This window comes from Parambassis ranga, chromosome 3 (genome assembly GCF_900634625.1).
Source record: "Parambassis ranga chromosome 3, fParRan2.1, whole genome shotgun sequence".
NCBI lineage: Eukaryota > Metazoa > Chordata > Actinopteri > Ambassidae > Parambassis > Parambassis ranga.
This window is the reverse complement of record NC_041024.1, coordinates 2545528-2572247: the sequence shown is the minus strand read 5'-3', so window position 1 is coordinate 2572247 and position 26720 is coordinate 2545528. Positions and strand designations below refer to the sequence as shown.

General features: G+C 44.1%; 4 protein-coding genes across 4 annotated transcripts; 1 reads left to right on the top strand and 3 right to left on the bottom strand.

The window, feature by feature from the left end:
• Positions 1-1783: 1783 nt before the first annotated feature.
• On the bottom strand, positions 1784-4829 carry LOC114433522 (lymphocyte antigen 75-like). Its single transcript, XM_028402146.1, has 5 exons — positions 4781-4829; positions 4290-4493; positions 3734-3954; positions 3100-3425; positions 1784-2594 (listed from the first exon to the last, which is right to left on the bottom strand). The coding sequence occupies exons 1-5, from the start codon at positions 4783-4785 to the stop codon at positions 2400-2402; spliced, it is 951 nt and encodes a 316-aa protein (XP_028257947.1). The 5' UTR covers positions 4786-4829; the 3' UTR covers positions 1784-2399.
• A 1663-nt stretch (positions 4830-6492) lies between these two features.
• Positions 6493-9870, bottom strand: foxr1 (forkhead box R1). The gene is made up of 7 exons (XM_028402237.1): positions 9718-9870; positions 9554-9646; positions 9292-9482; positions 9142-9210; positions 8938-9065; positions 7179-7411; positions 6493-6611 (listed from the first exon to the last, which is right to left on the bottom strand). Exons 1-7 carry the CDS (start codon positions 9836-9838, stop codon positions 6493-6495), a joined length of 954 nt encoding a protein of 317 aa, XP_028258038.1. The 5' UTR covers positions 9839-9870.
• Positions 9871-10516: 646 nt separating this feature from the next.
• LOC114433871 (V-type proton ATPase subunit d 1) lies at positions 10517-15241 on the bottom strand. Its single transcript, XM_028402628.1, has 8 exons — positions 15030-15241; positions 13754-13925; positions 13247-13425; positions 13061-13140; positions 12895-12972; positions 12642-12818; positions 12460-12537; positions 10517-11575 (listed from the first exon to the last, which is right to left on the bottom strand). Exons 1-8 carry the CDS (start codon positions 15154-15156, stop codon positions 11414-11416), a joined length of 1053 nt encoding a protein of 350 aa, XP_028258429.1. The 5' UTR covers positions 15157-15241; the 3' UTR covers positions 10517-11413.
• Positions 15242-22809: 7568 nt separating this feature from the next.
• LOC114433740 (high choriolytic enzyme 1-like) lies at positions 22810-26644 on the top strand. Its single transcript, XM_028402404.1, has 10 exons — positions 22810-22965; positions 23075-23114; positions 23192-23239; positions 23346-23393; positions 24199-24330; positions 24589-24706; positions 25193-25371; positions 25472-25553; positions 25891-26015; positions 26108-26644. Coding segments are annotated over exons 1-10 (828 nt in total). The 5' UTR covers positions 22810-22911; the 3' UTR covers positions 26110-26644.
• The last annotated feature ends 76 nt before the right edge of the window (positions 26645-26720 follow it).

The following is a 26720-nucleotide window of genomic DNA, read 5'->3' as shown; positions in this document are numbered from 1 at the left end:
GTGTAAAACCTCCTTTAACCCATTACGCAGCCATACTCACACTTACGGTTTTCTCCTGTCTTTTAAAGTGTTAATTTAAAATCTGGAGGTCAGAGACAAAGCTCCCTGTTGTGGCTCAGATATGAGAACCAGGCTGAAGGACTACTGAGAGATCTGGTTACTGTTCTGCAGGTTATGAATAAGATATGGCAGCTCAGAACAGGAGCAGCTGCTGGAGGCGGCGAGCTGATGGGGGTCACATCACCATCAGAGCGTCAGCGCCTATCAGCTCACAGGCTGCTGGCTGCTTTGTTTGTTTGTTTGTTTGTTTGAGTTGGAGCACAAACACACGAGAAGCTGCTCTCTGCCTCTGCACATGAAGACATGAGTGGAACTTTTCTCTGCGTCTATCAGTCCAACACACACACAGATGTGCATTAGGTCACCCAGGCATTCCCAGCCAACATGGGCTGCTACACACACACACACACAGTGTATCTCCACCCACTGAATCCCGCAGGAGATTGAAACACTCACAAAACACTCTACAAAACGGTTGCCACGGCAACACTCCCACAGCACTTAACACAATCTGACTGTTGTAACAGCCTGACGGACGGAGCCGCCGCCCCGACTTCAACACACACACACACCTCATTGCTGCGGCGGCTGTGGTTCAGCCTCACTGTTCACACTGCTGAAGTCATCCCAACACTTCCTGCTGCTTCAGATTAAAAGCACACTGAGAGGCTTTTATTGTGAAGCAGCACAATCAAAAACATTTGGTCATGTTTTGTCAACAGTTACGGTTTAAAAAGTGGCTGAAACACCTGTGTGCACACGCGCCCCCCCTGTGGCCATTTAAATAAGTGCATGTAAGCTGGAGCATCTGTGTGTGCTCAGCTCTCACCTCCTGGAAGCTGCCTCGGCTGCTTTCATTCACTGTTTCTCTAAAGCACAGAGACTCTTGACAGCTACACTCCAGACTCTAAACCTTCACCAAACAGCTCGAGTACTTCAGCCTGAGCTTTGGCCTCGGGGTCGCAGCTCGCTGCTCGTCTCTGCCTCTGCAGTAAAACGTTGCCAGCTGTCCCGTAAAAGGAGCAGGAAGCAGATCCAGACAGATGAGAGACTGGATTTAAGGTGAGTGACGTCAAGGAGGCTCGTTCAGCAGCTAAGAAAAGGTGACGGAGAGTGATGAGGGAGGAAGGTTGATGTGATGTGAAGAAGATGGAGGAGCTTTGTGGCTTTGTTAGCGTGCAGAGTTCAGAGTGTGGTGTGTGTGTTTTCTTCTCTTTTGTTAGGATTATGCAGCAGTGAGGTGGTGATGTCATATCTTCAACATTTCCACTGCAATAAATTATATGTGTTGTAGTTACAGAGCGATGCTGCACCAGCAGGTCAGCTGTCTGCGAAGCAGCTGGGACGCTCAGGTCCACTGTAAAACCCTCCATCAGCCGGCCAAAGCAACACACCTGTACTGGTTTCATATCCGTAAAATATTGAATAACATTGTGTTGGTTTGATCAGTATGTCTCTTCACAGTCCTCCTCCCTCCTGGATGTCAGCCTGTGTTCGTCCCATTCATTTCCATACGACACCACATTTTCTTAAACAGGTCATTTATGTAGACGTAACAGTCGAATGCCATTAACCCTTTACCGTTAAACCTCACACCCTGGACTCTAACGCACACATCTTCAGCCGTAACCATCTTCTGCACTAATTATACACACACACACGCACAGACCAGGACCTGCACAAAGCTTTAATGTCTCAAAATTCAACAAGTTCATGGACTCTTATAATCAGAAAGAATCTACTACTGCAGATTTATACTTCTGCGTTGAATCGATGGCTGTGATTGGTTGGCTTAGTAGCAACGTATTTCTGCTATTTCTGGACTAGGCCACCATTTATAAAAACTTATTGTTTAAAGACAGATATGATTTAAAAAACATGTTTTCCTCCAGCCCTAACAAGATACACTCTCTCCATTGTTCACTGAAACAGGAAGTGCCAGAAGCTAAACAATCAGCGAGAGACTTTCAGGATAACCAATCAAGGAAAGAAACGCGGTCCTACCCCGGGCTACGCTGTCAATTTGACGCAGAAGTATAAACAAGGCTTAACAGTCATGACAGAAAACAGACCCTTAAACGTGGCAGTGACTACCACCAAGCAGCAGCTTCAGAGTAGTAATAAGGAGGATACATATAAGAACGTGGTGTATAACTTCCACCCATAAATAAACATGAAGGACTTCATAATGTCCAACTGTCGCAACACACAGAGTTTAAACGTTACAGAAAATGAAATGTACATATAAATTCTAGCTTCTTATCTGTAGCTCTATTTGAACATGATCACAGGTGTCAGCTGGACAGATGTTCAGGGAGTGACTGCTGGTGGTGGTGATGTCACCAATACCCACTGTAACACAGGAAGTTCTTCCTCTCTGTGCAGTCTCTGGTCGCCACAGTTCCCGTGTTGCTCTTGGATAGGATGCCACATCGAAGCTGCTCAGAGGGGCAGACAGGCAGGTCAGAGTACGACACGCTCGCCCCGTTCACCCACAGCCAGGATCCAGCCATGAAATGCAGGCCTGTCCACACCTGAGAGAGGAGCGAGAGATCGTCACTGACTAAACTGGCCGTAAGAGACGTGGAAAGAATGAATTGGATTACCCTGGTGGCCAAACATGGTACTGCATGTTTAGCCCCAAAAAACAGACAATTAAAAAAAATTTGACAGATTTATACAAGAGTTTAAAATGGAGGCGACTGGATTCAAAGCATAGTTTTCTGAAGATCTGCTGGTTCTGGCAGACCCTCAATGAGCAGAATTTAAACTCTTGGATCACCTGGATGAACGACACTCTTCACAGACACTCTTGAACTTGTTTAGCTGAGCATTTTTAAAGCTCAGTGCTCCCTTTGGAGCCATCCTCAAGTGGACACTTGAGGAACTGCAGGTACACAATGCCTTATTTTCACAACTGACCTTCCCGTTTTGCACAAAAGAGCAAATCAATTATAATCTAAGATGGCCGTGGGGATTCGGCTAAGAAAACTGGTGTCTACATCTCCCATTTACAAACAGGGCAGCAGGTGAGCTCACCTCGTCAGTGTTAGCTTCAACCACCTTGTTCATCACATAGTCGTATTCTGCTCCAGGCTGAACGCTAATCAGGTCGTAGCGGAGGTTGGGCTGGTTGGGTGTAGTGATGGCTCGGCAGTGATCCAGCGCCTCCTCCCAGGTCTTGCTCTCCTTCACCACCACAGTGTTGTCCGAGATGCATAGGAATGGGAGCCGGTCGGAGCAGTTTTGGGTAGCCATCTCTTCCTTGACCGAGGAGAGGGTGACACAGTCGCCGTTGCTGTCTGAATCACCCGGCTCCCATTTTGTGTACGTGGACATGCCTTTGCTCCACTTCCATGTCTGTCCTGCAGAACAGAGGGTGAAGCTTCAGTAACAACGATGAGGTGAAAACAGCACAGCCGGGGGAAGCAAAGGTTAGCATGCTAACCTGACTGCACCAGTACCACTCTAAACCACTAGATGGCAATAAGTCAATGTAGTACATGGGCTGTCAAACAAAAGAGGAAGTATAGATCAGCATACCGGTTGGTTGTTGGGTGATAATTGTACACACCATCATCCTGCATTTTATTCTGCTTCTACAGTGATTCTGTGACATCATGATGAAAGCAGCTTCAGCATGTTAGAGCCGTTTAACAGGACATGACCTTACCATCTCTGTACATTCCAATCCAGATCGAAAAGTTCTGCGAAACCACAGCCCTGTCCTGATCATTAGAATCCGAGAAACATGCCAAGTCATAATAACTGTCTTGGCAGAACTGGCGTGCTTCAGACCACGTCTTTATCTCAGGTATGAAAATGTACTCCTTCTTATTTCCGATCTTCTTACAGAAAAAGAAGTGAAGTGCCTCACAGCTGTCACCGTAAACCCTTTTAAGAGAAAGACACATAAAAGAAGGAGAAAAGGCGACAGTTTAAAAATGACACGAAGAGTCAAAGGCTACTCTGAATGAACTTGTGTTCATGTATTTGGCGGTCTCTCAATGAAGCTAAGTGTCAAAAACTGCAGTTCTGCCTGCGGCCTCTGGGGGCTGGCTTCGTAAGTGAGTCGGTCCTCACAGACCTCCATAATGTCAAACATTGCTCACATCCTTGGTACATAATAAGCTGCACTGGCTGCTTAGACAGTTGATTGATATTATAAACTAAAGGGTCAGTGAGGCAGGATCTGGATGGAAACGTGCTTATCATGAAAAACGTCTCACACTTTGCTGTCATATCTGACAAAGGCACATCTGTCAGAGCTGTGTGGCTCGTCTTTCCCCCACGGGATCCAGCTGGTCCAATATATATCTAACCAGTTCCAGCGCGATCCAACACCTGTCAGCCCGATCCAGGCGTCATAATTCTGGATGTTTATTAGGTATCTGTCAGACTCATTGTAGAGTGTGGCCAAGTCAGTGTAGTACCTGTGGAAACAAAACCACAAACAGTGCTGTTAGCAAAGGGATCCATCAGCTGACTGAAGGAAAATCCAGATCAGTTAGGCTACAGTTAGAAGGCAGATCAGGTGAGGAACCCTCTGCTTGTGGTTTACAGCTGGAACGTTCACGTGGTGACGGACAGGTCTCCATGACACTTCTTAGAAAATGATTCATTTTCACCCAAAATGTTTTAAAGACTAAAGACTAAATTTTTCGACCTAAATGTAAAATCTCAGGGTGTCTGTCACCATCCTGGCAGCAGCCTACTTTACCTCATCAGGTGAGGTCAGAGGCGAAACCAGGAACCCTCCAAAACTGTTGCTCCCCCAAGTGGCTTCTTTAGTTCCGCAGAACTGAAGAAGCCACTTGGGAGAGTGGCGAAACGCCTCCAAAAAACAATCCTTGAGTCCAGTTGCCTCGATTTAAACTCTTGGAAATTCACCAGTAATAATTAGAACTAGAGAAAAGGGGAAACCCACCTCCTGCAGTAGCTTTGGGCATCCACCCAGGTTTCATAACGTTGGATGTACGTGTAATGCCTCGATACAACTGTCCCCAGCCCAGACACAGAACTGCTGGAGAGGAAGAGGAGGAGGAAGGTTCCAGAGAGGCTGATGCTCATCACCGTCATCATCATCAAAATCATCTGACAACCTGAAAGAAAAAGACGGAACCACACACGCCGTCTCCCTCACACCCTCACAGAGCAGACCAGTCTGCGGTGCTGGTGCTGGCTCACCCGTCCACAGGGATTATCGTCCTCCTGTTTGCTGCTACGGCGTGTTCAATGTCAGAACACTGAACAAGTGCTGAACCACGAGACACCAACATCCAGCTCCGACGCCTGCTTACTTTTCACTGCACCTATCAGAGCGCTCATTTGACTGACAAACACGCTAAAGTCAACTGTGAGCTGGCTGTCATCACATCCCCAGAAAAAAGTTTGATTATCGGCAAATGATGCAGAGATTTACATGCAGCCCAGAAAAAGCTTTGCTTAAGAGGCAGCCAGCAGCAAGCAGCTGAGAGGAGCTAATCTGAGACATCCAACTGGGATTACAGACGGGGCCCCAACTGTGTGACCTCAGAATGAACAGATATGGACAAACCTTCTGTGATGTCATCCACTGGTCACTGACAGCTGTGTGTGACTGGTAATAATTATCCACTTCTCTACAGGAACCATTGACAGTAAAAACTATGGACAGAGCTTCCGTGACGTCACCCGTTTGATTCTGAAGAGCCGTTTTGAGGCTCAGTGGGAGGCTCCGGGATGTGATGACCGCCGCCATGTTGGCAGCATCACGTCCGCCAACACTCCAAATATGGACAAAGAGGGGGAGCACGAGCGGGGTTTAGGGGGGGCGGGCGATCGTGGAAGCAGGAAACTCACACTGTGATACGTCAACTGTCTGTTCACCCCCCCCCCCCCCCCCCCCCCCCCCCCCCCCCCCCCCCCGTACAATTGACACTAAAAGAGAACCTATCATCTGAGACCAGAGTGGTTTTTTGTACCAGGCTGTAAACATGTTCATTTCTGCTGTGAAGTCGGCCGTTTTAACATGGGAGTCTATGGGAAATGACTCGTTTTTGGAGCCAGCCCCTAGCAGTTGCAGCGTGAACTACAAGTTTTGACACTTCCGCATGGGCTTCAACTTCGAGCCCCGAAGGTTGCTGCTTGACAGGAACACACATTCCCAGGCTGTTTCATTCTGCTGTAAAGTTGGACACTTTAACATGGAGGTCTGTCTGTGGGGATGGACTCACTGTTGGAGCCACCCCCCAGTGGAAACTGGAGGAACTGCAGTGTGACTCCATGTTGGCTTAATTTGTCCTCCTCGTAGGTTTGTCTCCGTCTGTCCATCTCGCTGCCTCCAGACCGAGAGGGACAGATCAAACCTGATCAAACCAGTGCTTATCGCCTGCACCAGTCTCTGTTGGTCCTCTTTGTTTAACTAGCATAATCACCTGATGATATACACATTCATCTGTCAACATCCCCTCTGTCTTTACCCAGCCGGCTATCAGCAGGATGGCTCCACACTTTATGAGCCGGGTGCTGCTCCAGGTTTCCTCCCGTTTCTTGCTGGTTTTGTTGGGTTTCTGTGAAGCACCTTGAGACAATTCTGACTGTAAAAAGCACTATATGAATAAAAATTGAATTTCTCAGACCTGGTTTTGCCACCTGCTTTAAGCTGCTAGTCAGAACTTTCTGCCCATGACCTCTGGTGAACAGAACCAGCAGCAGTATCCTACACAAGAAGCCTGAAAACATCCTTCGAACGCTTGCTACATCACTCTCATAGCTTCCTTAGAAATCTGAACTGAACCATAAACCACAATGGTCTGATGGGGGGGTGTGCTGAGGCCCGGACCAACAAAGCTCTTCATAATAAAAACATCAGATCAGACAATCTTCATTTATTCCACTTGGAACTGTGCAGACGCCTGGCTGCACTCTCAGTTTTAAATTAGAAATAAATCAACACAGGTTCTCCAAATAATGTAATCACTCATAAATAAATAACAAAACATAACAGATTGTTTTTTTTACTGTGCACCGACTCCTCTTTTGATCACATTGCAAAAAAACTCCGAATTATATCTGAAACAAGAAGAAAGCAGTCATCAGAAAAGACCCAAGGTCCGACTGATCAACACTGGGCTCACCTGGGTGGGACATGCTTCTCTCCAGCTGCTGCAGCGACTCTCCCGTCAGCAGGTGGATCTCGTCCTTCAGCCGGCGATGGCCGTCTAGCGTCAGGTGCCAGAAGCAGGACTTCCTCTTGCCGTCCCTGCACAGCTGGTTGCAGGTTTTGCGGAAGCTGTTGTTGAAGCACAGGTTGTGTCGGATGGTGTTCTTCCAGCCATCCGGAGCGGTCTGAAAGAAGGGGAAGTGTTCTCTACAAGGCAGACAGGAAGGAGAAAGCTGAAACACTGCAGGCTGGTCAATGACACACACACACAGGTCCTTAACCCTCGGGCGTTATTGGGGACTTTTTTGTCCATCTGGGTAATTTTTGCCTCTTTACCTGGCCACCATTTTATCTGTGTTGGTGCATACGGCACAATTTTTTGTAACAAAGACTCTCTCTAGACACATTTTAGAATTCCAATTTAAATTTTTCAAATACATCACCAGAACATGGTGAAACAAATTTACTACCCTTTTGTGTCATTCGGGGACAAAAACGTCCACTTCCAAAAAACTGCTATAAAAACTTAACAGATTAATGTTTTTTTTTGCTTTTTTCTGCATAAATATGTTAAACAACTTCAGCCCTGCTCAAAACTACCAAACATTAAATCATTTTGAGGAATTTAACCCTTTGAATGCCAGTTACATTACTTTATGTCACAGTATTTTTTTTATGAAGAAGACACAAAAAATGAGTTATTTTCCACAAGACAAAAGTTAGGTGGCTGAGGCATTATTTTTAAATCTGTCATGGATAGGTCAAAGATTAGCTAAAATATTGAGTTTGATGCATTATTAGTTTTTGTGTAGCAGCAGTTTAAAATGATATTTTCCACTTAGGTCCCATTAACTCCTATTATAATACTACATTTTTTAATATCATAGCTATAACAACATATAACCATGCATTTCTTGATGTAAGGGTTTCATTTTTTAAGAAAAATAGTTAAATTTGACATTTCCTACTGTTCACCACTAAAATCAGCCATTAAATTCCTCAAAATGATTTAATGTTTGGTAGTTTTGAGCAGGGCTGAAGTTGTTTAACATATTTATGCAGAAAAAGCAGAAAAAATATTTATATATTTTTATAGCAGTTTTATGTAAGTGGACATTTTTGTCCACGAATGATACAAAAGGGTAGTAAATTTGTTTCACCATGTTCTGGTGATGTATTTGAAAAAATTTAATTTGAATTCTAAAATGTGTCTAGAGAGAGTCTTTGTTACAAAAAATTGTGCCGTATGCACCAACACAGATAAAATGGTGGCCAGGTAAAGTTGTTTAACATATTTATGCAGAAAAAAGTAAGAAAAAATATGAATCTGTTAAGTTTTTATAGCAGTTTTTTGGAAGTGGACGTTTTTGTCCACGAATGACACAAAAGGGTTGTAATTTAGAGTGACGCCTGAAGAGTACCTGGTGATTTTCTTCACTTCCTGTTGATGCACGTGTACTAAAAATGACTGAATAAGAGTCCATGAGATAAAATAATTATTTACTCTATATGTTCTTTCCACTTTCTTAGAGCCAAGGTAATTGATAAGACAATAATCAGTTCAGATCAGGACTGATGTGTCCTGCTTCTTGTTGGATGCAGTTAATCAGGTCAAAACCTCAAAGAGTAGAAGTCCTTCTCTGATCGACAGACTGTGATCTTGTCAATAAAATGCACAAACCATCAGAATAATCTGGATTATGGCATGTGTTGTTGCACTGTGACGACCTGACCTGGTGAAGTTGTAAATCTGCTGCACTTTGAGGCTCCCGGTGTGGCTGCTCTTGAGCGCCAAAGAAATGAGGATGCAGTAGTTGACCGGAGGCCGCGGCCAGCATCCTGGCTTCAGGGCGTTACTCTCCTGGAAGAAAGGACAATAAAAACAGGGAACCTCCAGGACTCATGAAGAAGAGGTGACGGAGTAGTCAGGGCCTCACCTTGACCTTTGTGGTCCTTCCTTTGCGTCGGCTTTTGGCTGGTCGACCGGAGACGTCTTCATTCTTGATCTGAAAGAGGGTGACATCACACTCGGCCTGTTTGCATCAGTCTTTCTTTAACTCAGGCATGTGCCATGAACTGTGTAGTACCTCCTGCTGGTGGGTAAACATGTAACGGCCTGCTGTGGGTCGATGCTGCATCTGTGCATGCTGCAGCAGAGGAGTCGTCTTGCTGTCCTCTGCTGGTTCAAACGTCCTATCGGTGGCGTTCTCTGTGTACTGGATCGGGCAGGCGATGTTGGGATTCACCATCAGCCACAGGTTTGGTTTCACAAAGGTGTCTGAAGGACAGAAGCATCAAGAAGAGACACGGACCCAGAAAACAAACGAACCAACAGGTCCGTCAGCTCACCTGATGTTTTATCGTACCAGATGAACTCATCTTTCCTTCTGGAGGCCCTGGCAGAAGGTCTCTGGACCACGTATTGATCACTCAGTTTGTCATCTGTCATCAGAGAAACACATGAACACACACTCAAGCTGACCTGAAGGGAGGAGTGAGACGATCACTGTCACCGTGGTAAAGCTGGTCAGTGGTGGTCGCCAGTTTCAGCTCTTTGTCCATGTCCCAGTCGGTCAGACCCACCGTGCAGTGCAGGTCAAAGAGCCGAGCTTTGGTCCTGAGCTGTAAAGTCATGCTGCTCCCTCTGAGTCTGACAGAAGCTCTCTGAGGACAGGAGCAGGAAACCTGGGGCCTCAAGGCTGAGGATGGAGCAGCTGGAGCTCGGCAGCCTGATTGGAGTCAATTAACGCTAACGGAGCAGCCTGCGCTGAATGAAGGTGTTTACAAACACACTGGAGCTCCAGAACCTTCCCACTGACAGACAATGACATGTTCCTGGAAAACATCAACATAAAGATACATCAAACACACCGGGCCGGGTGCATTCACACTTCCAACAGGACAAAGACATGAATCAGGTTTATGATCTTCTGACATATCTAGCTACTCCTGAGTGGGAGAGTTAGAAGTTTGCCATATTGTTGTGTACATTTGTCTATATTTAGAAAGCTAGCAGCTACATTTAGTAACACAAAAAGGTGCTGAGGTACAGACAGCACCCAACACAGCGAACGTCCTCCTACTGAAGATGTCGGGCAGAGAATGATCCAACTTTAAAAACACTCTAATCTCTTCCCAGAGCGATGGTTTATAGCTCGTTAGCTCGTCCAGCACAGAAGTGTGTGAGTGGACCAGCGACGCCGTGGCTTCACCTCTTGACCTCAGACCTGGAGGTTTCAAGATGGCGTCGTCTCTTAGCATGGCGGCGCCTGTGAGAGATAGCTTGTTTAACCAGTCTACACTCTCTCCACATCCACTCATGTCTGTTTATTTTCTGTCACATTTACAATACACATTTCACAAATAACAGTAATAAATCAATTTTTACAGCATGAGAAAACAAAATCATATATCATCTTTAAATATCTATATATCTGTATAGTTCAAACATTACATCAGTCCAGATTTTTTTTTTCCTCCTTCCGGTTACAGAAACGTCACACAGGAGCAGGGACGGCGGCGACTGGAAGCTCCCAACAACAATCAGGAGGCGCTCACACATTTCACTCATTAGGTTAGGAGGGATTGGGGGGGGGCACAGTAATTACCAGACATGCTGCACTAAAAATAATAAATACAGATAAAAGGAATCTGGTGGTGACTGATGCTGAACTAAGGGATGTTTAGATGTCCCTCCCCTGTGACCTGGACACGCTGAGGGTCTGATTGACATGTTATTACACTGCAGCTGTTTCATAAACCTGATCTCTAAAATGTGATTTTTCTTTGCTCAGGAGTTCTGCAGTAGACTAAACCCAGCTCCTGTCCTGGCATCTTTCAGGTTAAATCCAGGTCTCCTGAAATTGCAAATACTTCCTTTGGTTTGTTTTAGCAGCTGAGGGGTCAGGTGGACAGGACGTGCCGCATAAAACAACACCCTCTGCTTCTCTAAACAAGGACAAGTGTTTGAAAGTCAAATGAAAACTTGCAATAATCAGGTCTGCTGAACACGCGCCACGTCATTCTTTTCCTGTGTGCAGTCACATTACTACAAGAATTTCTAATTTACGCCTGTGAGTGAAGAATGGAGGAAATTTAGCATCAAGCCATCAGATTCTTTAACACCGAGCTGTGAGTGGAGACAGGAGACTGGATGAAACCACAGCAGGAAGAGGAAGAAGAGGGTGGGAGTTAGGAGGAAGAGGAGGCTCAGAAAATGGGAATGTAGTTATCGATCTTGGCGCGGTGCCGCTGGGCGATGCACTCGGCGATCCAGACGATGTTCCTGCACTCCTGCTCCTTCAGCTTGACGTAGGCGTAGAAAACACTGAAGTGGAACTGGTTGAGGAACGCCAGCTTGTTCAGCTTCACCTGCGAGAGGAAGAGGAGAGTGATGAGCGAGCAGACAACCGTTAACCTGCCCATCAAATTAACCCACACCTGACTCTGAGCCAGTAACCAGCAGAGCGACATCAGCAGCTGTAGCTGTGCGTCTGCTCCTAATTTAAGTGAAAGCTGATGTCTAATCTAAAACACGCTCCCATCTGGAAGCAGCCCCTCCCCCACAGTGTGAGCGGTTCCTCTCCTAAGAGTTAGGATCCATCTATTGTTCCGAGTCATCTGCAGTGAAGATGTGATGTGCAGCATAACATTAAGACAAAATAAAACTTTCTGATCACATGTGCTGAGTAAAGCCGCTGCATTAACCCACAAAGAGCAGCTCCTGTCTGTTTGTGTGCGCGCTGCAGTGAGAGGGTCGTATGAGTTCTGCACACACGTTTCAAAAAGTCTGGGCCGAAACAAACTTTGTTCTTGTTCTCGTCACCTCGGGAACACGAACAGATCTCTCTGTTCTTGTGGAGTATGGAACAAGCTTTAGCACACAGCATCAGCTCTGTGCAGCATATGTCTGTGTTCTTCTTCTTCTTCTGGATTTTCGGCAGACGGTCTCGGTCTGACTGCAAATGTACACACACACACACGCGTTTAGACCATGATATGAGTCTGACGTGTGTCTGTTGTTGGACACAGGGAGAATGTATTTCCCTCGAACAGCTGGTCGCACCGGTGCGACCTCAGATATTTTTTCGCCGTCGGGTGACATCGCGAAGAGGAAAATAAATATTCATGGATACTTTCTGGAGTCAAAGCTTGACTCACAATACAATTTAATACCTCATGAAATGGGGATTAAGACTTTTCAATACTTTTTAAGACCCCGCGGACACCCTGTAAAACGTGGTGGTGTTTGTCACCTCGTGCTCAAAGAATCGATCCTCCAGGGTTTTATCTCCCGGGTTGCTGCCGGCGCCTTCGAACAGCAGCTTGTACTCCTGCAAACACAAACACAGACAGAAACACTTTAAATTAAAGAGAATTAATTCGACACATAAAAAAAACCACCTCACACACAGCATGTGATTTCTGCAGGACTTACAGGGTAGAAGTCAGCCACAGCCTTGACCTGCTCATAGTCATCAGCATTGGCCAGATGTGCGAGGCCTTCTGGGTAAAGCTTGCCGCAGTGGGGGAAGAGCTTGGCGCGGTCCTCTTTGGACAGCTCAGTGCCGAATGAGTTGATGGTGATGATGAAGGCTCTCCTGTCGGCTTCGAACTGCAGGACAGAAAAAAACTAAACATTTAAAAAGTCCCACAAAGCTGTATAAAAATGTATTTTTATTTCAACCCACCTCAAGTATGGGACACATGGTGTCTGCTGTCGTTCCTCCCAAGTTGGAGCAGAACTTGTAGAAAGCCTCCAGGTAAGCCTAAGAGGGAGAAACCTTTAGGGACTTCACATGACACATTTACCTGTGTACTCACAGTGTGTTCTGTGTGGGACATAATAAGCTGTACCTTGTAAAGTGTGTTACGAATAAGTTCAATGTTCATCTCGTCCAGGTCCTGTTCAGATATACAGTCCTGGAAGAAGGCAGCTGCAGGAAAAAAGAAAACAAATGTTTGACATTCTCTTCAGCTTTGGCGCCATCTCCTGCTCAGCGTGAGACATTACATCGGTTCAGTTTAAATGGCAGTTCCTACCCAGGGGTGTGTCTACCAGGATGGCGTTGTAGAGTTCGGCAGGGGTCTGGGCGATGTTGACCGCCTCCATCTGCTCGAAGCTTCCCAGCGGGTGACACTTTGGCACCAGCTCGGAGATGGCCCGCTGGTGCAGAGTGCCCGTGATCAGCAGGATGACGTTGTCGATCATGTAGCTGTACCTGAAGGCAGCAGTGAGGAGGGGAGGGATCGTCAGGATGACACTGGTGGTGCATTCAAGGACAATCGTACAGCACACTTCCAGTTTAAGAGTTTATGGTATCACTTCTTGTGATTTTTTTCTAACACAAAAGCTAAATTTCAGTTTGCAGCACGACAAACATATGCAACTTTGACAAAGAGAGAAAAAGATGCATGAACAATCGCTGGTAGAAATGATAAGAGTAATATTATCAAACATTTTTTCCCTTATGTTTTTATGTAAATACCTCACTGGAGCTTTAATATGAGTGAGCTGCTGTTATGCGTATAACTGATCAACTTGCTTACGTGATAAAGTCCATGAAGCTGGCCAGCGGCTCGTACGACTGGTTCCTCATGTGGCGAAACTCCACCACCATCTTCTCCTTCAGCTTGTCGTCAATAACGGACACAGTGAGGGGAGACGCCTCATTTGCCAGGAAGCTGCCATAGTCTGTGCTCTGCAGGTGGAGCTTCAGGTCTGCAGGACAGAGGGGCGCATGACAAACACCTAAGATTAATCTGATCATTCATCATCGTTCAAATAATGGATGGTTTCATACCGTCAAATTTCAAAATATATTGCTTTGAAATGTTGTAAACTCAATGGTGAACTTTAATTATACTGGGTGTGTACATGGCGTTTTCTCTGTGCCACGGTTTGACACTAAAAGTTTTATACATCAGATCTCTCAGAAGTTATCCTAATCTATCAAAGGACAACTTTAACTGATAAAACCAAACCTTTAATCTGCATGTACTGTCTTTATGATTATTTTTGTATGTTTAGTGCCTTTGGTATGAAACCACTCATCCACTGCAGGCTGTAACGGTTCCAAAACCGGAACATTTCCATTGTATACCTGCTCTTTTCATGCTGTAGATTCTGTTTAGTGCAGATATTTTCTCACAGGATACTAAGATTTGTCAGATTATGACCTTGTGTGGTGACAAAATAAGATTACTCAAACACTCATGCAGACGATGTAAAAACAGGGATGTACTGTAGTGATGCAGGCTTTTGGATCAATGCTCAAGATGCTGCTACAGCCACAGAAATCCAACAAACAAAAGCAGCTTTTAAGGTGATATAAACATGTGTTTACCAGATCTGACAGCACCAGCAGTCTGTCGTGATAAAACTGTGGAGCTAACAGACAGCTACAGCTAATGTGTCATTCTTGTAGCTTCGTTGTTTAACGCAACAGTGAAAGAAATCTCTTCCTCCTACAGCTATAATTTCACTTCCGCAAGAAAAAGCCCACAATTGATTAACAAACCACTAAATGTTACTCTACGGCTACACTCAAGCTAGCTTATGTCAGCTAGCTGGCTAAAACTCAGGGGGGGTAGCAAGCGTCGGGAGCAAAAGCTAAATGAATACTGGACGTTTCAGTCTGAACAAACTGCCAACGTGAAGCTTAAAGGCTGCCTCGAAATATAAATAATGCTTGTTAAATGCTATATTCCCGTTGACCGAGCTAAGCTAGCTAAGCTAGCTTTAAGAGTAACAGCCTGCGTTAGCTAGTGAGATTAGCCGTGGTTGCTAGCTGTTAGCCGTTACCCATCAGCGGTTCGAACTCACCTTCCAGAGTCTCGCACTGAACCAGGTTCAGGTAATCCGCCTGGGACAGTATTCCAGCTTTGAAGCCCCTCACCAGCCCCTCCAGGTAGCCGTTATCGACGTTGAAATACAGCTCGGAGAAAGGCATCCTGTCTGACCGTCAGATCCGTCTCTGCCGCAGAGAACCGTCCGGCTGGTTAGCGTTAGCGTCAGCTGACTGAACCACGTGACCGTCATCTGAGCAGTCACCTGCTCGTGTGTGCGTTTGCGCCACAATTTGCATCTTTAGCACACATAAAAAAAAAACACTGAGGTCATACAACCAGGACAGGCTATTCCCTCTGTGGGTCCATCTTTAAAGACCATAAATATTGGGTGCCTTCAGTAGGATTGATAATCTATCTATCTATCTATCTATCTATCTATCTATCTATCTATCTATCTATCTATCTATCTATCTATCTATCTATCTATCTATCTATCTATCTATCATGACACAGCTCCACCTAGTGGAGACTGCGTAGACTGACACTGTGAGCTGATTCTCTTGTCATTCTTGACCCACACTGATAAAGCAGAGAAAGACTTCACTGTATCAGAGGATGGTTTCTCAGTGGGTCAGAGCTGAACTACAGATTACTTTTCTAGACATTCCTCTGAGAATGAGGAGACAGTTTCTCAACCTTTAATAAATCAGTCTGTGTACAGGTGTACGTGCTACAATGATTGAGTCTGAGGAGACAGAGGAGGGTGTTTCTTCTTCTGACAGAACAAAGTGAGAGGTGCCATAAAGACGTCTGGCAGTCCTCCAGCTCAGTGTTTCACTGTATGTTGTGTTGAAGCCAGGTGGACCGAGCACAGACTGCAGACCCACCTGTCCCCCGCTCTGTGTCCATGAGAGCCCAGACTGGAGGCCACTCAGTAAAGATGTGAGTTTACATATTACCAACCATCTTATTAAACCCTCACCAGGAATGTGTTTATGTTGTGATGAAGCCACCTGAAGCAGAGTCCAGACCCGCCTGCACCCAGGTCTGTGTCCATGAAGAGAGAGACCGGTCTAGAATCGAGTTTAAAGATGGACGCCTCTCTGTTGAACAAGAACAAAACATACCTGCTTATGACATGGAAGTGCTTTCATTTTAAAGACGTGAAACATGTGAGGAAACCTGACGGACAGCATTGACAGACAGCAGACTGTAGATAACCAAGTTCTTTTGTCATCCTGATCACTGTGGAGAGTACAGAACATCGTCTGCCAGCTGGAAGATTTTTACAACTGTCTATCCTGATTCCTGTCAACACAATCATTCCGGAAGAACCAGTTTTTCGTAGTCAACCTTCAAGTTTGTGGTCGATGTTGATTCTTCCATCTCCACATAAACACATTAATTTAAGAATGTGTTGATGGAACTTCTTCAAATTTATTACAAATGAATTTGAAGACCTTCATTTAGGCTGAAGGAGGAAGTGATTAGATGTGGCTGGTATTAGGAAATAAACTCATCTTCTCCAAAGAGGAGCAGCGTTATCCAGATCATCCAGAGAGGTTTGACAGCTGCAAACAGTTTTGAATGTGGTCTCTTTTTGAGTGGACTGAGTGTCACACTGTGTACTCTAATGTCACCCAAAGATGCTTGGTCAGTGTCTATAAGCACTACATGATACTGCTGAAGGCAGCATTTAATCACCGGTCCAGGAAACAGGAATGGAGCGGCTTTAAAGGCAGCGATCGATTAATAAAATTATTGTCACACAGCAGATTACACGTGTATTGTAGACAGGGGATGAACACCTGCCTGACGAGATGGGACAGGACAAGGACGACGCTGAGATGACGATGAGACATGACCAGGCTTGACATGACTCACATGTTATAGACAGTTCAGGACAGCAGGGGGCGGGGCCTGCTCATTTATCAGAGCAACCACCTGAATTCACTATACGGTTCAAAGAAGCTGCATTAGAAATAATTCCTTTATTCATAATATGAATAATAAAACACTGTGAATGATGAGACGATGATCAGCTCAAATATTAGTACATGTTAGTTTAATTCTAACTTACAGAGATAAGGATCAATCATAAAAGAAGACATCTATAGATTAAACTTGTGACTATAGTGTTAATATTGCAACACCATGCAGCATGTGTGCATCAGCAGAAATGACACTTACACTGCGTGCGATGTGTTAAGCAAAAGGTAATAACACGGTGTTTCCTGCAGCACTGTGTGTGCTGTCTAACCCCACCCTGCACTGTGTAAAGCTGCTGTTAAAGTCTGTGGACTGTGTTTTTTAAATTCCAGCTACATGTTACCAAACAGCCAGTGACATAACAGCAACCAATCAATGAGAGCCACGAGGACACCTGCAGCAGAGCGGCCTTGATATGTAGCCGTGTCCTTTGTGATGGTTTAGCACCAAGTGGATGAAAAAATATTCCACAGAACCCCAGCCGGCTGCTGCCATGGAGTGACGGGTAAAAAACACACAACAACAACAAATCAAACATCAGCTGCCCGGTGCAGGAAGAAGGCCTCACCAGGCTGGACACGCTCTGCAGCCTCAGACCAGCGGGGACTTTGTTGCTATGTGTATTTATCTGTTATTTTTCAGGATGACCAGTGTTTGTGTATCAGGTCTAAATGTATTTCTGTCACTTTTGGATGTTGGATCCAGTCTCAGGTCATGTACTGATGCCCCCAACCTAAACCTCGCTGTAAAAACTCGCCGTGTCTTGAGGACGTGTCTTCATCCACTGTCAGGATGACACGTGTGTGTCAGTGCGCACAATTTGATGGTGTGATTGGAAGCAGCCTTCAGAGCATGTACAGTTACTGGTTGTCTGCTGGGAAGCTTAAACACCAGCAGGAATGTGAAACATGTTTCCTTTAAACACAGAGGTGTCGACAACCTGTCAGATTAATTTATGGGAAGACGCGCGTTTGTGGTGTTGTCGCTCACGTTTTAATAACGTGATGTCCACCATCACTGGTCGGACCTGTCGATCCGCTGAGGCTGCTCGGAAGAGATGCTGAGCATAACCACACACATCAGCAGGTCTACATGGAAACAATGATGTGTGTGTGTGTATGTGTGTGTGTGTGTGTTCATGCTTTATGTTTCCTTGTAATGTGTCCAGTCTACATGTCTACATACAACACAAGACCTATTTTGTTGTTTTTAAGTTTAGTTATATGCTACATCATAGGTTCATCATTTCAATTAGGTCAGGAAAAAAAGATTTGTTTTTCAATTTAAGATGACTGTTATTGTGAAACAGTAATATCATTTTATCATGTAAAGGACTCCAGGACTCGTGTCTTTTTTTTAAAAGGGAATTTTTCTGCTTTATGCATGACATGGATTTATTTCCTCACTACCACAATATGAACCAGTATTGATCATACACTGTCGAAGCTCTCCCTAAGGGAAGACAGTAGTAAAGTGTCTTCGGGCTCTGTGCACGCTCACATTAAAGTGGGCATCTGAGTCGTCATGTTTGCGGGTCATTAGGTTCGGGCGATGTTGGCAAAAAAATCAATCACGATTAATTGTGGCATTTAGCCGATAACGATTAATATGACGATTAATTGATGACAGTTGCACTTACATGTTTTTGACTCGGCACAGTGTTCTAGCATGATACCGACAAATCATCAGTCAAGTTAACTCCTTCATTCTAACAGGTTAAAGTAGTGATTAGGCACCAACCAGCCATGTTTGAAATATGTGTTGATGACAGATGCACAAACTGCTTCAAAATAATAATGAAGCAAACATTTAAAGTAGCTTTGTCCTTCACATGTTCTGATCTTCAGGTCACAGAGCATATCAACATTAACATTAAACAGGATAAATAAGTTCAGAAAAGTCACATCACATATGAAAAATATATGACTGTCGCCATGATTAAACAGCAGCACAGTGGCAGCATGAGGATGAGAGAGGCAGGATGAAAGACAGAAGCTGATGATACATTGACTAATTTCACAGTCCAGTGTGCAGAGCAGCACCTCTAACGGCTGATTCAGACTCTGAACTTAACCTGCTCCTGACCAGGTACAGTACGAGTTACCGTGGTGATGTAGCAGGTTAAAGAGAGCCATCTTCATGATTCAGCTAACTCTGCTAACCTTGCTAACATCTGGCCTTGGCTCACTGCCACAGCCTTAAAACATCCCAAAATAAACTCTGACGTCTTGCCAAGTCTTTGTCCACTTACAGTAAAGACTCACATTTGTGACACTCATGCTTTAATTATGTGATGTGAACAAAGGCCTCCACCATCACTGGTCGGACCTGTCGATCCACTGAGGCTGCTCGGAAGAGATGCTGAGCATAACCACGCACATCAGCTGTTCTACATAAAGACAATGGTACATGTGCACGTGTGTGTGCACATGTGCGTGTTTTATGTTTCCTTGTACTGTGTCCAGTCAGTTTTGTCTACACACAACACATGAGCTATTGTGTTGTTTTTTGGCTAGTTATCTGCTGCATCATATTACAGACATGTTTCTGGAGGAACATATTATTTTTGTTCATTTTTTTCCCGGTGCATGTTGGACTCCGGCAGGGCTGCTCTTTGTCACCAGTTCAGTTCATAATTTTTTAATGGACAGAATTTATAGGCGCAGCGAGGGGCCGGAGGGGGTCTGGTTTGGGAACCACAGGACTTCATCTCTGCTTTTTGTAGATGATGTTGTCCTGTTGGCTTCATCGAACCAGTGCACAATAAAGGTCCTGGTTCGATGAAGCCAACAGGACAACATCATCTACAAAAAGCAGAGATGAAGTCCTGTGGTTCCCAAACCAGGACCTTTATTATTGATCCCCCCAGAAGAACTGGAGGAAGTGTCCGGTGAGAGGGAAGTCTGGGTGTCCCTGGTTAGACTGCTGCCCCCGCGACCCGGCCCCGGATAAGCGGTTGAAAACAGAAGGATGAATTTGAAGACAATACACATATTGATCCAGTGCCATCAGCCATCCTGACTGTTTTTGTGAAACAGTAATAACATGATGTTACCATAAACATTAACATTTCTTGCATTCAAGGACTCCAGGACTCGTGTCTTTATTTTAAATGGGAATGTTTCTGCTTTGGATTTGCTTCTGCATGGATTCATTTCTTTACTACCAGAATATGAACCAGTATTGATCATACACTGTCGGGAAGAGGGAAGACAGTAATGCAAAAATGTTTCATTACATAAAGATTCAGGGAGGTGTGCCGTGAAGCAGAAGTTGGACGGGACAGCTTTTGTTTAAGTGACGCAACAGAGATTCTGATAAGGGATTTTTCAGGTAGGCTTTGTCTGCTTACAGTAAGGACTCACATCATGCTTACATAATGTGATGTGATCAAAGGCCTCCAACATCACTGGTCGGACCTGTCGATCCGCTGAGGCTGCTCGGAAGAGATGCTGAGCATAATCACGCACATCAGCTGGTCTACATACTCTGTGTGTGCTTCCTTGTAGTGTGTTGCCGTATGTGTAGTCTCTGCATATCTTTATTATCATTGTGCATCTGGTTGTTGTTTGTTGTGGTTGTTGTGTTTCTTTGTGGTCTTTCACTTTCAAACAGAAGCTTCCACAAATTATTATGAGATAATTATAATAATGTGTTGGAGGTTTTTCTTTTTAATAAGGTCAGGAAAACAGGAAAATGTGATGTGTGTGTTCTGATTCTTCTCTAGAGATGATTTGAAGACAGTATGAAGAGCAGTGCAACTTCCATGAGCCATTTTATACACCATTATTGGTGCCAGGGTGCAGCCCACCTCAGCATCCAGCATACATGATGGAAGGAGTCAGATGAACAGAATCATCAGGAAGGCGGCCATGTTGTGGGGGAGGACCTGGTCTGTTCGAAATCGCTCCCTAATCACTACATATGGCCCTATATAGTGCCTTCGCCATTTTGTAGTGCTGTCCTAATTCTAAGTGAGAAATTATAGACCCCATATAGGGCCCTCAATGTATCCCACAATGCATCTTGAAAAGTAGTGTCCATCTGATGGTCACTACTTTTAGCGATATGTACTGTCATGCATTGCGCAGACCAGAAACGGACGTTACGTCACCTGTCTTATAAATAATGATGGTTTAAAGGATGTAGATGACCGGCTGCGTTTGCTTTATTTATGTTTTGCCATAAAATGTTTATTGGGCTATAAAGGCACAAATTATAACTGCTACCAACAGAGACTGTTTAACCGGCAGAGATCAGCTCGTTTAATTTGCGACAGCAATGACGTCATTAACTTTTGATTGATTTTTATTCTCGTCTGCAACGAAAAGAATTTCCCCTCGGGGATAAATAAAGGAATCCTGATTCTGATTCTGACAGCAAACCGGGATGGATGGTTATCATAAAAAATCACCAAATAAGCAGGTGTGTGAGGACTGCAGGACTTAACTTTAAATTCTAAAAATAGACTCTTATTCTGAGAATTTATTGCACGCATGACATTGATTGTGTAGAAGCCCTACTGGAACCCTCAGATTATTTTGATCCTTTTCCTTTCTCCCCAAATGATCGCAGGCATAAACATGCTCCAAAACTCACCAAACTCGGTAGGCTTATTTGTTCATCCGAAATTTGGTAATTTGCTGAAAAAATGGCTCCATAGCATAGCCTGTAGTGCGAGGGCCCTGTAACGCTGCCTGCAGATTTAACTTTCTCTTCGTAGATTCCCAGATTATGAACCCGTGTTCATAATCTACAACTGAAGCTCACCTTAACGGAAGAGCAGACAGTGAAAATGTTTCAATAAACAGAAACTAAAATCCAGCTTAACACACAGAAGGAGACGCATGTTTGTTTGCAGGCTTTGTTTGCGTGATCCGGCTCGTCAAACCGGCGCCTTGTTCCCTGTTCAGAGATAACTGGCATCAGGATGTTGGCATAAACTGTCTTTGTCATTCTAGGCGAAAGAAGGAGCAGGTGGTGATTATGGAGATCATATTCTTAAATTCTTGTGATTATTTGTCTTTTTTGTGTTTCCTTGTTGTGTGTGACTCATCACAGATTGTTGTGTTTCCGTTGTAGCTCATTTGTGGTCATCCTAGTCTTTATTGGTCCATTTTTGTGATATTTTGTGTTGTTTTATAGTCATTTTGTGATGATTTGTGGTCAGTTTGTGTTTTATTTTATTTATTCTACTTCTCATTATGTTATTTTGTGTGTCTGTGGTCATTTTGTGTCATTTTTTTTAACTCTATGTGGTTGTTTTGCGTTTCCTTGTTGTCTTTAAATCTCTAGCAAAAAAGCTAGACACGTATCAATAATTCTCTATAGACACCAAAGATGCTCTGATATGAATCCTGTTGCATGAACTAATTAAAAAATATAATAATGTAATAATCTGTGGTATTGTTATTACCACTAAAAATAAAACGATGCACAAACACAAAGAGAAACAAACTGATAGAGTGATAAACACAGTGAAAGGTGCGTGAACTGGCCACAAACAGGTACCAAAAGAAAAAGCAAAGAATTACGTCAGATTATCGAGCTCATTGTTATATTCTTTAACGGTTACAGTGGAATGATGCAGTTTGAGGGGGAAAAGAGACGCTTTCCTTGTGTGCCTGTTTCCTGGTCTATTGTCTCCTGTCTCTGTGTGATTTCCTGAAGCCTGACTGATGCGTGTCATTGTGCTCCAACCTGTTTTTTTTTTCGACCAGCATTCTTCCTTTTTATGTTTGCTTATTTCCTCATTGTGAAATTTCAGTCATAACAAACGCTGACAGCGCTGACAGCTGGGCCACACCCTGCGTGAGCAGCCTATAAAAGAGCTGAGCCTTCAGCATCAGGCACCTTCTGCAGCAGGTAGACTCCTCTCATCACAGCCAAACCCAGCTCAGATCTCAGATCAGCACAGGAGCAACACCATGAAGCCCACCATCCTCCTCCTCGTCCTCCTCTCCATGACGGCCGCTGCACTGGTCAGTTTGCCTCTTTAAACTTAAGTGTTGATGTAATTATGTTGTTTTTTGTGTTTCATGAGCCTGCACTGAAAACATGATGATTAAAGGTTACACATTTTTGTTTCAGAGTGCAAGTATAAGTACACCTGCAGTAGACAGAGTGATCGGTGAGTTGAGTTATTGATGGTGAAGGACTGTTTCTCATGTGTCTGCTTTTACACACTGTTATCTGCTGCTCTCTTAGACAAGTCTGACATCTCTGGAATCATGGCAAAAGGCAGCGCTGATACCAGTAAGTTTGAAATCACCAGACTCACATCCTGCTGAGGAGCTACAAAAATAAAAACCTGTTTCTCATGTGTCTGCTCTAACACACCGTTATCTGCTGTTTGCCTCAGACAAGACTGACGCCTCTGAAGCCATCTCCAAAGCCAACGCTGACAGCAGTAAGTCTGAAACAACCCGCCTCACATCCTGCTGCTGCAGAGCTGCATTATTCTGAGCTATCTTCATGTGCTACAAGCACACAATGTGACAGTTTATTCAGAAACATTGGTCTCAATAAGAAACTAAACAGCTGTCTGTCAAGATTAGCATCGTTGCTCAAGATGCACAAGACTGAATTGCAATAATATCTGTTGAACTGAACTTTACAAAGCAACCGACACCAGATCCATGCCACGAAGCTAAGATACAGCTAGCCTAATGACTAATGACACAAAACAAGGATGGATGAACCCTCAGTGACAACGCTTTAAGATTTGAAGCTCAAAGTGAGAGTAGCAGTACTAAAGAATGAGAGTAGTAGTAGTATTAGTACTAAACTCTCCAAATATGGGATTATGAGCTGGAAGCTCTGCTGCAGAGGGGTCACCTGTGATCTTTATGCCTTACAGGTGAGCTTAAAAAAATACAAAGTTAAGAAAATACAGCCGACTAATTACAACTTTAAACCTGGACACCATCTTAAACTGAACGTTGCCTCACAAAACACCTTTAGGGGGTTTTAAAGAGCAGAGAAGAAAAAAAAACCAAGCAGAGGCGAGATTCAAATATTTGGAACAGGTGTGAGTTTATTACTTCTGAGCTGAATACCACGCCGTTCAGCTGAGTTTAGGAGTAACTTTGTTGAAGGGTTATAAATCAGCAGTTTCTGTGTTTTGGATAAATTTTGTTGCTGTGATTCTCTCTTGGTGAATCTATCATGTTTAACGTCTAATCGTTGCTCCCGTCTGTTTCGCTGTGCTGCAGAGACGCCCCTGTTGTACGGAGACATCAAGGCTCCCTCCACCAAGAACGCCGTCCTCTGCACTTCCAGCACCTGCAGGTGGCCCAAATATGACCGCTACGTCTACGTGCCTGTCGCCATCTCCTCTCAATACAGTAAGCAGCACTCACACTCACTCGGCTGATCTGTGGTGCATTCAAAAGCCTGCAGCTTTGTGGGAAATTCTGAGTGTATTACAGCAAAGATCTTACCACATTACATGTATTTCCCTACAATCAAGTAAATAATTATGTTTTCGATTCTGCTTTATTTTGCAGCTATTTGAACTCATAAAATTAAAAATAATGTAATATAAAAAATATTATAACTACTTGAGGACATGTATGAATGATCTCTGTTCTTTTTCCCTGCAGCCCCCACGGAGCAGGACATTATCATTCGAGCCCTGCTGACCTTCCACCAGTCCACCTGCATTCGTTTTGTGTGGAGGACCACTCACCGTGACTACCTCTACTTCTTCAGTGGAGACGGGTATGAACACAAGTCTCATTACTTCGAACAGTGCAAATTCACAAACTCGGAAACCAAATGATTACTTCTTATTCAAGCTCTAAAACTATTTTTCATAAATGCTCTTAGCATCAGAGACTATACAGAGAGGATTCCCACACTCCCTGTTCCATAGGGGGGCGCACTTGAGGGGGTGAATGTGGTCCTATGCAGCTGAAAAAAGTTAAAATAAAAACAATAGGTACATCTACTCCCAGCTTAAGATTCATTACAGCTTTTCAGATCTAGACAACTCTGAATATATCATGTAAAGGAGTTAGGAGTTCGGTAACAAACCTTAAAGGTGAGGCTGGTGGGAAAATAACAGAAAACAGCTGGAACCAATCAGGGAATCACAGAGGAGGCTGGACAGGAAGACAGGAAGTGAAACCTTTTCAGCATAAAACAGGAAATGACATAAACTCAACAGCAGCACTTAACATTGTGATATCTGTGTGTGTGTGTCAGATGTTGGTCCCTGCTCGGCCGTCAGACTGGAGGACAGTACGTCTCCCTGAAGAAAGCGGGCTGTTTGTTCCAGTCCACCGTCCAGCATGAGGTCCTCCACGCTCTGGGCTTCCACCACGAGCAGGTCCGCTCTGACAGAGACCAGTACGTCCAGATCCTCTACCAGAACATCCTCAGCGGTACGTACGCACAACACAGTCCTGTGTTAGTGCATTACACAACGACAAAAACAATGGACAGGTTTCAGTGGCTACATGTTTTGTGTGTTCTCCACTCCAGGGCAGGAAAGCAACTTCCAGAAGACTGCCACTAACAACCTCGGAACCCCCTACGACTTCAACTCCGTCATGCACTACAACAAGTGAGTGTGTGTTTAGCCAGCGAGCTTTAACACAGCTGCACACAAATGTATGTATACGTATGTATGTATGTATCTAGCTGTACCTTAGCTATGCAGAATTGCTTCATAATGTTAGCTGACCCATCAGATCAGTTCCATGAGTTCCTGTTCTTCTGGTGTGAACAGGAGAGCTAAAGCCTTCAAGAGGATGCTGAGTGCAGTTTAGTTTAATGGCCACAGGTGTCACTGTTTAGACCACTTTGAGAAAATTTGGTGCAAATATTCACCTGAGGATGAAGTGATTAGTGGTCATAGGTCAAAGGTCATGTTGGTTATACTTTCTGCCTGTGTCTTTAAGGTACGCCTTCTCCAAGAACGGCCAGCCAACCATCTTGGCCAAGTCCAACCCCAACCTTGACTTTGGGCGCGCTACCAACCTGAGCGCTAATGACATCGCCCGCGTTAACCGCCTTTACCAATGCTGTGAGTAAATAATCAACTCTGCATATGTTAAAAGGTCAGAGTAAATCCTTCCTGACTTTCATGTTTGTTTGTTTGTTTTTTCCCCTAAACAGAACTTTAAATACGCCAAGAACGGAGCAGCGTCCTGACGTGTCCGCTCTCAGCTCGCTACCAGAAGCATAACCTCTTCTAAGCAAAATTCGGCACGGCTTAAGTTCTACCTGACCCTGTTAGCATTGATCTTTGTGTATTACCAGTGGAAAATCCAGGTGATGGCTTTATTGATTTAGCGTCATTAATAATGCTCATAATTACAGCTTCTTTTAATCATCTTCTAAGCGTCTTTATCAGTTTGAGTTGTGATTATTGTTGACAAAGCCTTGAAGTTCAAAATTACATTTTAAGGGCATATGTTTACTGTAATTGTCTTCAAAGATATTATAAATGTAAATAAATACTCTAATATACACAATAATAACAATAATACACATAATATATAAATGTATGTATGTATTGAGGAGATTTATTTATATTTTACAACATATGTTTTGAAAAAAATCCTAATATATCAGAGACAAAATGTTAAGTTATCTTCTTGTTTGTTTAATTTAATCACATGACTCAATAAATTCTTTTTTTCTCCAAAAGGAGGCAGCGGTGTTCCATTATTTCACTGCACTGTTGTTGTTTCTGACAGACAGGACAGTAATAATAAAACTCCATGAG

Bases quoted from the DNA above. Each gene is read 5' to 3' on its own strand.
- LOC114433522 (XM_028402146.1), bottom strand. The intron at 3,955-4,289 runs GTGAGACGTTTT...TTCTCTTAAAAG, and splicing joins GTCAGATATGACAGCAAAGT to GGTTTACGGTGACAGCTGTG. The intron at 2,595-3,099 runs GTGAGCTCACCT...CTCCTCTCTCAG, and splicing joins TTGAAGCTAACACTGACGAG to GTGTGGACAGGCCTGCATTT.
- foxr1 (XM_028402237.1), bottom strand. From the start codon at position 9,838: ATGACTTTACAGCTCAGGACCAAAGCTCGGCTCTTTGACCTGCACTGC. The intron at 9,483-9,553 runs GTGAGCTGACGG...TCTGTCCTTCAG, and splicing joins CTGGTACGATAAAACATCAG to ACACCTTTGTGAAACCAAAC. The intron at 9,066-9,141 runs GTGAGGCCCTGA...CCTTTCTTCCAG, and splicing joins GAAGGACCACAAAGGTCAAG to GAGAGTAACGCCCTGAAGCC.
- LOC114433871 (XM_028402628.1), bottom strand. From the start codon at position 15,156: ATGCCTTTCTCCGAGCTGTATTTCAACGTCGATAACGGCTACCTGGAG. The intron at 13,926-15,029 runs GTGAGTTCGAAC...TCTGTCCTGCAG, and splicing joins TCAGTGCGAGACTCTGGAAG to ACCTGAAGCTCCACCTGCAG. The intron at 13,141-13,246 runs GTAGGAACTGCC...TTTTTCCTGCAG, and splicing joins CCTGGTAGACACACCCCTGG to CTGCCTTCTTCCAGGACTGT.
- LOC114433740 (XM_028402404.1), top strand. From the start codon at position 22,912: ATGAAGCCCACCATCCTCCTCCTCGTCCTCCTCTCCATGACGGCCGCT. The intron at 22,966-23,074 runs GTCAGTTTGCCT...TTTTTGTTTCAG, and splicing joins CCATGACGGCCGCTGCACTG to AGTGCAAGTATAAGTACACC. The intron at 25,372-25,471 runs GTACGTACGCAC...TCTCCACTCCAG, and splicing joins CTACCAGAACATCCTCAGCG to GGCAGGAAAGCAACTTCCAG.